Here is a 12422-nt window from a genome sequence, read left to right as displayed (position 1 = left end):
GCCTCGAAAGGGCAAGTCTGGGAGAGATCTGGGGAGATGTCCCGCATCTAGGAGTCGCGCGCCAGCCCTCGCACCGGCGCCACGCGCCGCCGCCGCCCGCAAAGGGGGAGGCGGCGAGGCAGGCGAGGCGAGGCGTGGGCGGAGGCGCTCCGCCTCCGCCTACGCCTCCGCCCCCGCCTCCGCCTCCTCCTCCTCCGCCGCCGCCGCCTCCGCCTCCGCCTCCGCCTCCGCCTCCTCCGCCTCCTCCGAGCCACGGAGCGCGGCGCATGCCGACCGACCCTCCGCCCTGGCTGCGCTGCCTACCGCCGCAGCGGCGGAGGGCGTCGGCCTCGCGCCGCAGCGAGAGGAGCCTGGCGGATTGAGGAGGCGGAGGTGAGGGGGGGGGGGGCGGGGGGGAAGAGGCTACGGGTGGGGTAGTGGAGGCGACGTTCGGGAAGAGGCTACGGCTGGAAGGCGGCTGGACCGCGCAGACCACGGGTCGTGTGCGGTCGGCATCTAGGCTCGGCGGGACCGCCGAGCGGGCGTCCGGCGCGCGCGAGGCCACTCTGGGCGCGACACTGCGAGGAGGATCAGGCTGCTCTGCCTACGCCGTGCGCACGCCGGAGTCAGGACGATTCGCGCGGACTCTCCAGTGCGTCGCGTGAGCACAGAGGCTATGGTGGGAGATGGCGGGAGGCCGCCGAAGACCACCGAGCAGCACGTGTCCTCTCGAGTGCTGGTCGGAATGCAAAGACCGGTGCTCCGCATCTAAACCTCGAGATGCGGGGAGATACGGGGAGATACGGGGAGATATGGATCTGTGCTCCGCATCTAAACCTCGAGATGTGGGGAGATACGGGGAGATGCGGGTCTGCATTCCCGCATCTAGGGGCTGCTCTGCCAGCTGCCCGCCGCAGGAGCCTCCGCGAGCAAACACACCGCCTGACGCAGCTGCCCCTCCCCGATTCGCAGCGGGGGCAGCGCGCGCCCGCGCCCCCCGCCCGCCGGCGCCGGCGCGGGTGCGGGTGCGGGTGCGGGTGCGGGTGCCGCGGCGGGCGGCGCGGCGGGCGGCGGCGGCGCGGGCGGCGGGCGGACGCGCTGCGCGAGGACGAACGTCGCGAGCCCAACTAGCACCTCGCGACGAGAGAGCAGCGGCGGCCCGGCGGCGGCGGTGGTGGTGGCGGTGGTGGCGGTGGCGGCGGCGGCGGCGGCGGCGGTGGCGGCGGCGGCGGTGGCGGCGGCGGCGCGGCCCGCCTCGCTCGCCGCCTCCCCTCCGCCCGCCTCTGCCTCCTGCGCCAGCCGCCGCGCCACGGCGAGGAGGAGCTCGCCGCCGACGCAAGCGTGCGGCCAGCGGCGCTGCAGCGTCCGCAGCAGGCGGAGCCACAGCCGCATCCCCTCCACCTGCCCCGGTGCGGGAACGGGTGACGGGTCAGGGTCAGGGTCAGGGTCAGGGGTCAGGTCAGGGGTCAGGTCAGGGTCAGGGGTCAGGGTCAGGGTCAGGGGTCAGGCACATCCCCTCACACACCTGCCCCTCATACGTCCTCCGCGCGGCTGCTGCGGCCGCCGCGCCGCCGCCCGCCGGCGCAGGCGCGAGGAAGTCGCCGTCGTCGAGCAGCAGCGGCAGCAGCAGCGGCGCCTAGAAAGGCGTGGCCGGGAGGCGTGACCGCTGCCGCGCCCTGCTGCTGGCAGGAGGAGGAGGAGGAGGGAGGAGAGGGGGCGCCAAGTGGCTCGGCTGTAGCAGCTTTGCGAGTCGCCCGGCGCAGGTGGTGACGCGCCAGCGAGGCACGCGGCTCGACGGCTTCCGATCCCTCCGCTCCCCCGAGCCGCCGCCGCCGCCGCCGCCGCCGCCGCCGCCGCCGCCGCCGCCGCCGCCGCCGCCGCCCAGCGCCGCGGCGCGGCAGCGCGCCAAGCAGTCGTGGGCGGAGCCGGGCAGGTCGCGGAGCAGGCGGAGCTGGCCCTGCCAGTAGTGCTCGTGCAGCCAGAGGAGCGCCTGGTCGGCGGCCACCTTGAGCGCGCCCATCGAGGGCAGCTGGTTGTGCGTCGCCTCGTGCCGGAGCGCAACGAGCGAGGCCGGCAGCGCCACCTCGGCCGCGAGCCTTTGCACCGAGGTGGCGCGCGCCCGCTGCTGCATCGGGTCGACCACGCCGTTGACGAGCCGCGTGAGCGCCATCCCGAGCGCGAGGCAGAGCACCGGCTCCGACAGCGCCGTCGACAGCTCGAGCTCGGCCAGCACCGCGGTGCTCTCGACCGCGAGAGGCACACGCCCGCGGCTCCGCCAGGTCGCGACGCGCTGCACGCCGCGCGCTCGGGCGGCGGGGTCGTCGAGCGCGAAGAGGTCCGCGTAGCACGCCTCCCACTCGGCCCAGTCGCGCCACGGGTGGGCACGGCTGGACTCCATGGGACTACGGCGACACTCGTGCTCCGGGCCGGGGGCGAGTAGGCACACGCACGCTCTCTCCCACGGCGAGTCCTCGAAAGAGCCAACCCATGTCCTCGGAGAGGGTACCCTGGGTGGGCGGGGCCTCTACTCGCCAGCTCGAGCCGCAGGAGAGGGGACAGAAAAGAAACCGAGCCGGCGGCTCCGCGCCGAAACCTGCCGACAGCCCTCGTGGCGCATCGCAGGATGCCCGACTCGAAGCCCCTCTCGCTCGTGGAGCGAGGTGGCCTCGGCGCCGCCGCCGGCATCTTCACCACCTTTTTCACCCACCCGTTCGATGTGATTCGCGTCCAGATGCAGGTCGGCGTGTCTGGTGGCACGATCGAGACGACAACGAAGCTGGCGAGGCAGGGCTTTGGCGCGCTGTACGCGGGCATCTCGGCGGCGTGGCTGCGGCAGGTCACGTACGGCAGTGGCAGGCTGGGAATCTATGCCTACCTTCTTGACGCCGACAAGTCGGCGCGGGCGGCGCGCGGCGAGACGGGAGCGCCGTCGTTTGCCGCGAAGCTGGGCATGGGCGTGACGTCGGGCAGCATCGGCGCCTTCATCGGCAACCCGGCCGAGCTGGCGCTCGTGCGGATGGGCGCGGACGGGAAGATCGACGACCCGGCGAAGCGGCGGAACTATGCCAACAGCATTGACTGCGTCCTGCGCGTCGCGCGGGAGGAGGGCTTCCTTGCGCTGTGGAACGGCGCGGGGCCGACGATCCTCCGCGCGGCCTCCCTCAGCGGCGCGACGCTCGCAGTCACGTCCGAGGCCAAGATTGCAATCTCTGAGCGGACCGGCTGGGCGCCCGCCGGCGCGCCGACCATGTTCTTCTCGGCGCTGGCGGCGTCGTTTGTCGCAAACTGCGTCTGCATGCCGTTCGACGTCGTCAAGTCGCGAGTCCAGCAGGCGGCGCCGGGAGAGTACTCATCAGCGCTCGAGTGCGCGCGCACCAGCGTCGCCGCCGACGGCGTTCTCGTGCTCTGGCGCGGCTTCGTGCCCGCCTTTGTCAAGCTGGCGCCGTACACGGTCATCTCGCTCACGATGCTCGAGAAGTTCACCGCCCTCTACACCGGCGGCGCGTCCGCGCTCTGAGCGCCATCCTGCATCGCCTCGGCCGGAGCTGACGGAGAGAGGCCTCTGGCTTGCGTTGGAAGAGGCCCGGCTGCGGTCGCTCGCTCGAGGCCGCCCGCCTCGCGCTCTCGCCTGCCAGTCCCTCTCACGAAGCCGCACCGCAGCAAAGCGCGGGACGGTGGAGGGGCACAGTGGTGTGGTGTACCGTGGTGTCTCAGTGAAGTCGGTACACCGTCTACCGACGCCCCCCACACACACAAATAAGAAATATTATGCATGTCTTTTGGCATGTGCCGCATGTGTCGACTCGAGCGAAGCCTGAGCAGGGCCAGGGCGGCCAGACCCAGAGCTCACACTCCTCACACGCTTTTTTGGCTCGCTCTGCGTCATGCGCATTTCACCGGTTTCTGCCTGGCAAAAGGCCGACGTTCCGTGTGCATGACGTGTCCACCAAAAGCTCCCTACAGCTACACAGCTCAATGTATGCCAACACTCAAACCGTACGTGTACGTGTGTGTAGGAAGGCCTGGCGCGAGACCGGTCTTCACGCCCCGCTCGCCTGGGGGCCCTCACTCCCAACCGTATATGTCATCGGCTCGCTCCCACGAGCTAGTGTTGAGCTCCCACCTCACTCGCTCGTCGCGGTGCGTAAGCGCAAGAACGCGCTCGTGGCGGCTCTCAGTAGACGCTGATTCCGGCGGCACTGTCGGGCCCGACCTCGTAGTCATCGAAAGCACGATTCCAATCGTCGCCCTGCGGAAGCACGAGCGGCTTCTGCTCGGTCACGTCTTGGCGCAGCCCGGGTTCTTGAAGAGCTTGCTGCGCCGCTGCTCCGCGAATGCCGCGGAAGAGGCCGGTCTTCGTGAGCTTGATCGAGCACAGCGGGAACTTGGTGCGCAGGACGTGCAGGAAGCCCATGGTCATCTCGACTGCGGCGCCGTTGCCCAAGGGACCGGCGCCGTCTTCGATGATGATCTCCTCGAGCTTGGGGTACTCGAGGTGGGTGAAGCGCTGCCCCCGCCAGTCGAAGCCCGCCCAGACTGAAGTCTTGAGGTGCAGCGCCGCGAGCTGTGCGGGCGCACCAAATGGGGCGTGTCGGGGTGGACGCGAAGCTGGGACCGTGGGCGTGAGAGGCGCGAGTTGCACAGAGGCAGCGGCGTGGGCCAGCAATAGTGGGAAGTGTGCCCCGCGCACCTCGGGCAGCTTGGCCGGGAGTGCGAGCGGCGTGAAGCCCTCCATGAAGAGCGTGAGCGACCGGAGCGACGGGTGGCCCGACAGCACCTCGAGCCCCTTGTGCACCTATCCGCAGTGGGGGGCGCCTCTGCCTGGCTGGCTGGCTGGCTGGCTGGCTGTGTCTGTTTGTTCGCTGCGGCCTTGGAGCCGAGCGTCAGCGACAGCGACTCGAGCACAGGCGACTCGGCGACGGCCTTGATAGTCGCCTCGGTCGCCCTCATCTGCGCGCAACTCGAGTGGCGGCGCGTCGTGTCTTGCCGAAAGCTGCGCAGGCGGCCTGTCTTGGCGAGGGCCTTGGCGGTGGGGCGCCGGCGGTCAGTGCGGCAAGGGGGGGGCGGGGTGGGGGGTGGGGGGTGGGGGGTGGGCGTAGCGAAGGTGCTTCTCGCTGCAGATCCCGGCGAGATCGAGCTCGTGCTCAAAGGTTGCCAACACGTACTGCCGCCACTCCTTGCACACGCCTGACGCGCGCTGTGCGGTCGCCGGACTCGCACGCAAGCGCGCCCACACGAGGGCGCCAGCGTCATCGTCGAGGATGACCCCACCGGCGTGGAGGTGAGGCGGCGCAGGCATGCCCGGCGATGCTGCGGACGAGGAGGCGCGCCACTTGTTCTGCCGATTCGGACGTGACATAGTCGTTGGCGAAGTCCGGGTGGAGTGAGTGGTGGCCGGAGGGGCAGGGGTGTGTGTCGCTTGGGTGTCGGCGGTGGCGGGAGTGGCGGTGGTGTGAAGCTGCTCGCAACATGCGTGTCGCGCACTCATTCATGACCGGTCTCAATGTCCCACCCCCCTGCGCGCGGGCCTTCTAGGCCCGCGGGTAGTCTCACCCCATCCCCAGGGCCTCCAGGGCTCGCACCTCAACCTCTCACAGACCAGCGCATAACGCCATAGGACGTATTTTCTTGTCAATAACAAGGCTGTGAACCATGACCTAGAGGGGCAGGAGGCTGAGTTGAGGAAATCGGAGGACGCGACCCACTTCGCCGCAGACTACGGTCCCGCGCCTCGCCAAAACACACGATTATACTCGCGCCACCACTCGAACATACAGTTAGGCCGCTTGACCGCGTGCGCGTGGTTCGCCTTCTTGTACGCCACGTAGCCGCCGTCGCTCGGCTTGAACACCGTCCGTGCAATCATGACACGTTTCAGCACTTTTGAAACAACTTGTTTGGAGGGGCATTTTCCTGTTGTTGCTGCTCTTGTGGCCGGCGTTGCTGCTCTTGTGGCCGGCCACAAAGACGCAGGATGCCCGCGTCGCAGCGACGGCTTAGTCGCCGTGTCCTAATCTCACGCCGTATGCTCACCGCATTCTTGCTCCTCCCCCTCTTCCTCTCCGCCGTTGCTGCAGCGCCTTTCACCGAGCGGCGGCGCCACCTTGAGGCATCCAAGGCGGCCTGCGGGGCCATGGGGCACGACGGTCTGCTTATTGAAACCAGCGAGGACTCGTCCTTCCCCGACTCTCGCCAGATGGTCGTGTGCGGGCGGCAAGGCGGGTGTCAGAATGCGCAGGCTGCCTACGCCGATCCCGAGGACTTGCATGAGGCGCGCCCTGCCACCGCTGACGTAGCACACCCGCTTGCACACGTACGTCCTGCCGTGATTTGACAACTATATACAGGTGCGCTGTTGCTCGTCCACTTTCAAGAGCGGCTGGCGCCTGAACTCAGGACGACAGTGCACGGTGTGGGCCGAGTCGGATGCCGCGGAGATGGGAGGGGTCTGCCACCGGCGCAAGAACCTCCAGGAGGCCACTACAATCTGCGAGGAGGCAGGGGCGAGGCTCTGCACCGCGGCCGAGCTTCAGGCGGACTGCACCGCCTCAAGCGGCTGTAGCTTTGATGGCCAGCTCGTGTGGTCAAGCACCGCAGAGGAAGACGCCTGCACAAACAGCCGCTGCCGCACGAGGCTCCGCGGTCAGACGAGGATCTCGCGGCTGAGGCAGCTCGTACTCGAGGCTTACAGCGATTTCCCCTCCGATGTCGTTCTGGGCGAATTCCCGTCAATCGGAGCCATTGCTTTGCGGGTCGATGAGTCCGGCGCGCTCTTTGACGCGATCCTTGACAGTTTGCTCGTCGCGAGGGTCTCTGCAAACTGCCTCATCTCGCTCCCAGTGGAGGAGACGCAGCGCCACCGATCTGCTACGACCGACAACTGGGGCCTCGATCGCATCGACCAGCGCGTTGGTACGCTGTAGTGGGCATGCATGCGCCACCACACGTATTGATTGTCTTGTCCTCGTGATTTGTGCCACAGGCACTGACGGCGAGTACGACAACTCCGGCGGAGCTGGCACAGTCCTGTACATCCTCGATACTGGCATGCGTCGCGCGAGAGGAAGCTGTCCACCGCATCATACTCACGCACACCCACATACCGCTCCGCTTAGGCGTCCGCATCTCGCACGAGGACTTTGGAGGCCGCGCTCTGGCAGGCTGGTCGGCAGGCTGCCCCACGGGTGGCGAGTCCTCCTGCGGCGACGCATCGAACGGCTGGCTGTATGAGGGTGTAATCACGGCTAGCGAATCAGCGTGTAATGGTCATGGCACGCACGTTGCGAGCACCGCCGGCGGCCGCGCCTACGGCGTCGCCAGCGGTGCGACCATCGTCACGGTGCAGGTCCTGTCCTGCGGCAACACTGGCTCCTACGCACAAGTCATCGCCGGCATCGACTGGGCGGTTGAGGACGCGGCGGTGCGCGGCTTGCCCGCGGTGATCTCCATGTCACTCGGCGGAGAAGGCCGCGGCCAGTTCGACTCCGCAATCGACGCGGCCTACGACGCTGGCGTTCTTACTGTAGTCGCTGCGGGTACGTTAGCTCCGAACAATCATCGCTCAGACACGCCATCCAACAGCCACACTGAGGGTGGGGTTGCGAAATTCAGGTAATGAGAACGACGACGCGTGCAAGTACTCGCCGTCGTCCACTCCGGCCGCCATCACGGTAGGAAGCATCAAACAGGGTGACGTCAAGTCGTCATTTTCCAATCACGGCGCTTGCGTCGACATCCATGCTCCTGGCAGCCTCATCCGAGCGGCATGGGCCGAGTCGGACAAGGACGTCAACACGATATCTGGCCTCACTCGCCGAGCCAGCTTCTGCCTGCTCTTCCTATGATTCTCACCTCTCCTGCGCCTTCGGAGTAGGCACCTCGATGGCGGCGCCGCACGTGTCCGGGGTGGCGGCGCAGCTTCGCGCCCGCTTTCCGTCTCTGGGCCCTGGCGGCCTCACCGTCGCACTCAACTGCCTCGCGACCAAGGACGCCATCTCTGGGCTGCCAGCGGGCACGGTCAACGCGCTCCTGTTTAGCAAGTTCGAGCAAGCAGCATCTTGCCTCGTGACCCCCGGCCCCGCGCCACCACAGCCTCCCTCCCCACCCGGCACCTGCGTCGACGACCCGAGCTGCCCTCATCTGAACGACGGTGATTGTGACGACGGCGGTCTGGGGTCTCACTATGGCTTCTGCGAGTACGCGACCGACTGCAGCGACTGTGGGATAAGGCCACCGGCCGATGTCAGCCCGGTGGTCTCCCCACCTCTAGTCGCCCCACCCTCACTAGTGGTATCCCCGCGGCCTCTCCCACCCCCATCGCCGTCTCCGCTGCCCCCACCATCTCTTTTCGAGGGCGAATGCGTCGACGACCCAGCGGGATGTGACCATCTGGACGACGGTGACTGCGATGATGGCGGTCCTGGCTCCGACTATAACATCTGCAGCTGGGCCTCGGATTGCACCGACTGTGGCCCACGATCGCAAGCACCCCGGCCCCCATCGGAATATTGCACCGATGACGCGCAGCGATGCCCGCACGTCGACGACGGCGAATGCGACGACGGTGGCCCCGAATCTGAGTATTCTGTCTGCCCCTTGGGCAGTGACTGCACCGATTGCGGCGATCGGACTCCATCATCGGCGTCATCACCACCTCCACCGTCACCGTCACTGCCCCCACCGCCATCACCGCCGCCACCGTCACCTTCACTGCCACCGCCCTCGCCACCACCGGCGGTATCCTCGGCACCGCCTCCGCCAACGCCCGCGCGCGAAACCGTCTCCGGCTGCGCGTGTCAGAAGGAGTGGGAGATGGATGGCTCCCCTGGTCACCCCGTCTCCGACTACTGCGGCAACCCCGATGGCGACCCAGGCGGAGAGTGGTGCTTTGTGGTGGACGAGGACTGCGAGGGGCGGAACTGGGGCTACTGCGTAGCGGTGTCGCCACCTCCACCACCGCTGCCACCACTGGGATTCCCTTCACCGCAGCCCGAGACGTACACCTACGAGGTGAGGCAAATGAACGCAGAATGTGCTTTCCAATGGAAGAACCTGGGAGAGTACGCCAGTGCTGAGCTCTGCTCGCTCGCCGCGGGAGTCGCTGGCTGCACGACCTTCATGTTCTCCTCGGCGTACACCTCCTGGGGCTGCCGCTGTTGCTCGGAGCCCGACCCGCCGAAGGAGCACTCGCTGTGGACGCTGTACAACGTGCTGCCCTGCTCAGATCCGTCCGTCACCTGCGTGCTGCCGGGCACGCGGCTGCTATCCGCCATCGGCACGGCGCAAGCCTTCTGCGACGGGCCCACGGACGCCGAGGCGAACTTCGCCGCGGCCACGGCGTTGCAGGGGCTCATCCCTGCGCGCGACGCATATCTCGCAACCGACCCTACGTTCGCCTCGGCGCTCGACACCTCCATGAGCATTTCGGCCACAGTGCTCTCGAAGTCCGCGTCGGGCATGTGCAATGAGCCGGCAACGGCGTGCAACGACGGCGCGGTCCTCTTCCACTGGCTGCGCGGGCTGCTGCTGCTCATCGATAGGAACGCGAGCCGCGCGCTCATCGACTCTGCGCCGCGCGCCGCCCTCTTTGAGGCGCACCACGTGTACCTCGCCGACGGCAACTGGATGGACGACATTACTGTGCAGCTCACGGAGAGCATGTATGATGACTTGCCGCTCCACCTCCGCGTGGATGGCGTGCTGTACGAGGCGCAGTTTGCCACGATGACCGTGCGTGACAGCTTTCGGTGCGGCGGCGATCACAGCAGCGACGGGCTTCTCGGCGGCCTCACCGAGCGCGGGTACAATGTGTTCAAGATGGACGTGGGCGATGGCACCGAAGAGGCGTTTGGGTGTACCGGCGCCTCCGTCCGCGGCGACCACTCGATGACGGTGATCCGGCACGAGGTGGCGCACCAATTCGATCGCGTCGTACAGGCCGACACGCGGATGAGCGCGCTGTTCGACGGCCTCAAGGCCTCCGCCGCAGTGACGGACGACTGGCTGCGCCTCAATTGCCGCGCCGGCGGCCCGGACGAGTTCTTCAAGGGAGCGCCCCAAGAGATCATCGCGAGCCAAGTGGGCAACCAGTACCTCCTCTCGTCTTCCACGCAGCTGCATGTCGCCGTCGACCGCCTCGTGGGTGGTAGTAGTGCCGTCGCGCTTGGCTGGGTCCTGTTCCACCTCGAGATGTTTGCGTCCGAGGATGGTACGCGCTCGCGTATGTACGAGTCGGCCGCTGGGCTAGACCTCTCGGTGGCGGCGGACGGCACGGCTGCCGTACTGTGTGTGATTTTGCGGCGCGATGGGGTAGGGCGAATCGGTGGGGTCACCGTGCCAGGCTGCGGCGGGGAGCTGACAATCAGCTACGCCACGGCCAGCAGCACGGCGCTGCCGAGCAGCGCGATCACGACGTACGTCGACGGCTCCACAAGTGACGGCTGGTCTTGCGACGTGGACCCCGCGGTCGCCATCTGCGACGTGCCCTCACCACCACCCCCACCACCTCCAACCTCGCCGTCGCCGCCCTCGGCTTCGCCGTCGCCGCCGCCACCGTTTGTGCCGCCGTCTCCGCCGCCGCCCTCCCTCCCACCGCCGCCTTCGCCGTCGCCGTCGCCGTCGCCTCCCTCCGCATCGCCTTCGTTCCCTTTGCAAGGCGTGGTGATTATCGATGGGGACTCAGACACCGAGGCGTGCGTCCAGGACTCCTCAGCCACCAGGTACGACGGGAAGGCCATCGCAGCGCAGTGCTGTGACGGCTCCACCTGCTACCGTCGCACATCCAACAGCAACGCCGACTGCATTGCCGGACTGTGGGGCTCCACCTCCTTCGAATACACCACGTGGGCAGAGGCATCAGAGCGCTGCGCCGTGCTCGGCTACACCCTGTGCGACGGCAACTGCAAGGGGAAAGGCTGCTCGTACAATAGCATCTGGGTGTGGACGAGCAAGCTTTGCTCGTCGGTGTCGTCGTCGCCGCCACCCCCTCCAACACCGCCAGCGCTTACGCCCTTCCCTTTGCACGGTGTGGTGATTATCGATGGGGACTCAGACACCGAGGCGTGCGTCCAGGACTCCTCAGCCACCAGGTACGACGGGAAGGCCATCGCAGCGCAGTGCTGTGACGGCTCCACCTGCTACCGTCGCACATCGAACAGCAACGCCGACTGCATTGCCGGACTGTGATCGCCGCGGGCTGGGGCGTCACTCAGTCCGACGGGCCGTCACCCGACAAGCCTCGTCACGTGACGGTGCCTGCAGTACCTGAGTGCGGAAGCCAAAACATGTACGGCAGCGACTACTTCCCGGATTCGATGCTCTGCGCGGGAAGGACGGGCCTCGACTCGTGCCAGGGCGACTCGGGCGGACCACTGTTTGGCGTCAGCGTGGCGACGGGCGAGCGCACCCTCGTTGGGGTCGTCAGCTGGGGCTACGGGTGCGGCGATAACGGATACCCGGGGATCTACACGCGCGTGCAGGCGTACACCGATTGGATCTGCGCGAATACCGGCGGCGCTGTCTGCTCCGGAGGAGTAGGCGCGTCTGAGGCTCCGCCTCCGGCTCCCAGTACTTCTGCAGCCACCTACTTTCTCGGGTGCGGCAGGGCTGGCTGGTGCCCCAGGGCCGAGGGGTGGAGGAGCCAGACAGAGATGCACGCGGTGCGCTGCTGTGCCGATTCGCATGTCAGCGGCTGGGCGAAGAGGGGCGGGTGCTCGGTTTGGACCGAGTCGGATCTGGGCAGTCTGGGCGGCTGCCAGCACAACAAGACGCACGCCGAGGCGACCGCCATCTGCATTGGGGCGGGCGCGCGCCTTTGCACTGCGGCCGAGCTGCAGGACAACTGCGCTTACGGCACGGGCTGTGGGCACGACTCCGCCCTTGTCTGGGCGAGGGACTGCGAGCCCGGCACGATCTTTGCGGCCCTCGACGGCTGCAACACCTGCACCTGCCCGAGCAGCGGCGACCCGGCGCAAGCCCCCTGCACGGAAATAGCATGCGACAGCGCTTTGGTACGCGGGAGCGACGAGTACAACCCGACCCGGCCTCCGGTGGTGGACGAGTACAACCCGACCAGGCCTCCGGTGGTGGACGACGCATCTAATCCGCCGCCCTCCATACGTGTCGCTGCGGATGGGTGTCCGCATCGGGGGGAAGCGCACGCACGCGCCGAGCTGCTCGTCACGGATTTCGCCTACGTCCGTTGTTGCACGGGCGCGGGGAGCGAGGTCCGGTGCGTGTCGAAAAGGGCGGGCGGCGAGTGCCTCGGGTCGAGCCGCTACAGCGACGCGGATCGGGCCTGTGCCGGCCTGGGGGGACGTCTCTGCACGCCGCCCGAGCTCGAGGCGGGTGTGTGCTGCTCCACGGGGTGCGGGTACGATGGCAAGCGGGTGTGGAGCTCGACCTGAGGAATTGTGGGATTTTATTTTTCGTCTGCTTTTGTGTGT

At 67.8% G+C, this 12422-nt stretch overlaps 5 protein-coding genes across 5 annotated transcripts in view; 3 read left to right on the top strand and 2 right to left on the bottom strand.

Annotated features, from left to right (window-relative positions):
* The window catches only part of EMIHUDRAFT_193914 (hypothetical protein), a gene marked incomplete at both ends in the record, with an annotated part of 2839 nt that extends 462 nt beyond the window's left edge, over positions 1-2377 (bottom strand). The window contains 2 exons of the mRNA XM_005793931.1: positions 255-328; positions 1985-2377. Of these exons, the coding sequence (XP_005793988.1) occupies positions 255-328; positions 1985-2377 (467 nt within the window). The remainder of the gene's footprint in view (positions 1-254; positions 329-1984) is intronic.
* Positions 2378-2602: 225 nt separating this feature from the next.
* On the top strand, positions 2603-3496 carry EMIHUDRAFT_308170 (mitochondrial carrier protein; the record flags this gene model as incomplete). The annotated part of the gene is made up of 1 exon (XM_005793930.1): positions 2603-3496. One exon carries the CDS (start codon positions 2603-2605, stop codon positions 3494-3496), a length of 894 nt encoding a protein of 297 aa, XP_005793987.1.
* Positions 3497-4153: 657 nt separating this feature from the next.
* EMIHUDRAFT_193912 (hypothetical protein) lies at positions 4154-5845 on the bottom strand (the record flags this gene model as incomplete). Its single annotated transcript, XM_005793929.1, has 5 exons — positions 4154-4543; positions 4670-4774; positions 4885-5001; positions 5141-5289; positions 5725-5845. 5 exons carry the CDS (start codon positions 5843-5845, stop codon positions 4154-4156), a joined length of 882 nt encoding a protein of 293 aa, XP_005793986.1.
* A 1401-nt stretch (positions 5846-7246) lies between these two features.
* Positions 7247-7823, top strand: EMIHUDRAFT_61169 (hypothetical protein; the record flags this gene model as incomplete). Its single annotated transcript, XM_005793928.1, has 2 exons — positions 7247-7514; positions 7591-7823. Coding segments are annotated over 2 exons (501 nt in total), but the record flags the coding sequence as incomplete, so codon positions are not given.
* Positions 7824-11261: 3438 nt separating this feature from the next.
* Positions 11262-12383, top strand: EMIHUDRAFT_193909 (hypothetical protein; the record flags this gene model as incomplete). Its single annotated transcript, XM_005793927.1, has 1 exon — positions 11262-12383. One exon carries the CDS (start codon positions 11262-11264, stop codon positions 12381-12383), a length of 1122 nt encoding a protein of 373 aa, XP_005793984.1.
* Between the last annotated feature and the right edge of the window lie 39 nt (positions 12384-12422).

The sequence above is a fragment of the Emiliania huxleyi genome (genome assembly GCF_000372725.1).
Source record: "Emiliania huxleyi CCMP1516 unplaced genomic scaffold EMIHUscaffold_1, whole genome shotgun sequence".
Classification (NCBI taxonomy): domain Eukaryota; phylum Haptophyta; order Isochrysidales; family Noelaerhabdaceae; genus Emiliania; species Emiliania huxleyi.
Note: the sequence above shows the minus strand (reverse complement) of the source record. Positions and strands in the feature narration are given on the sequence as shown.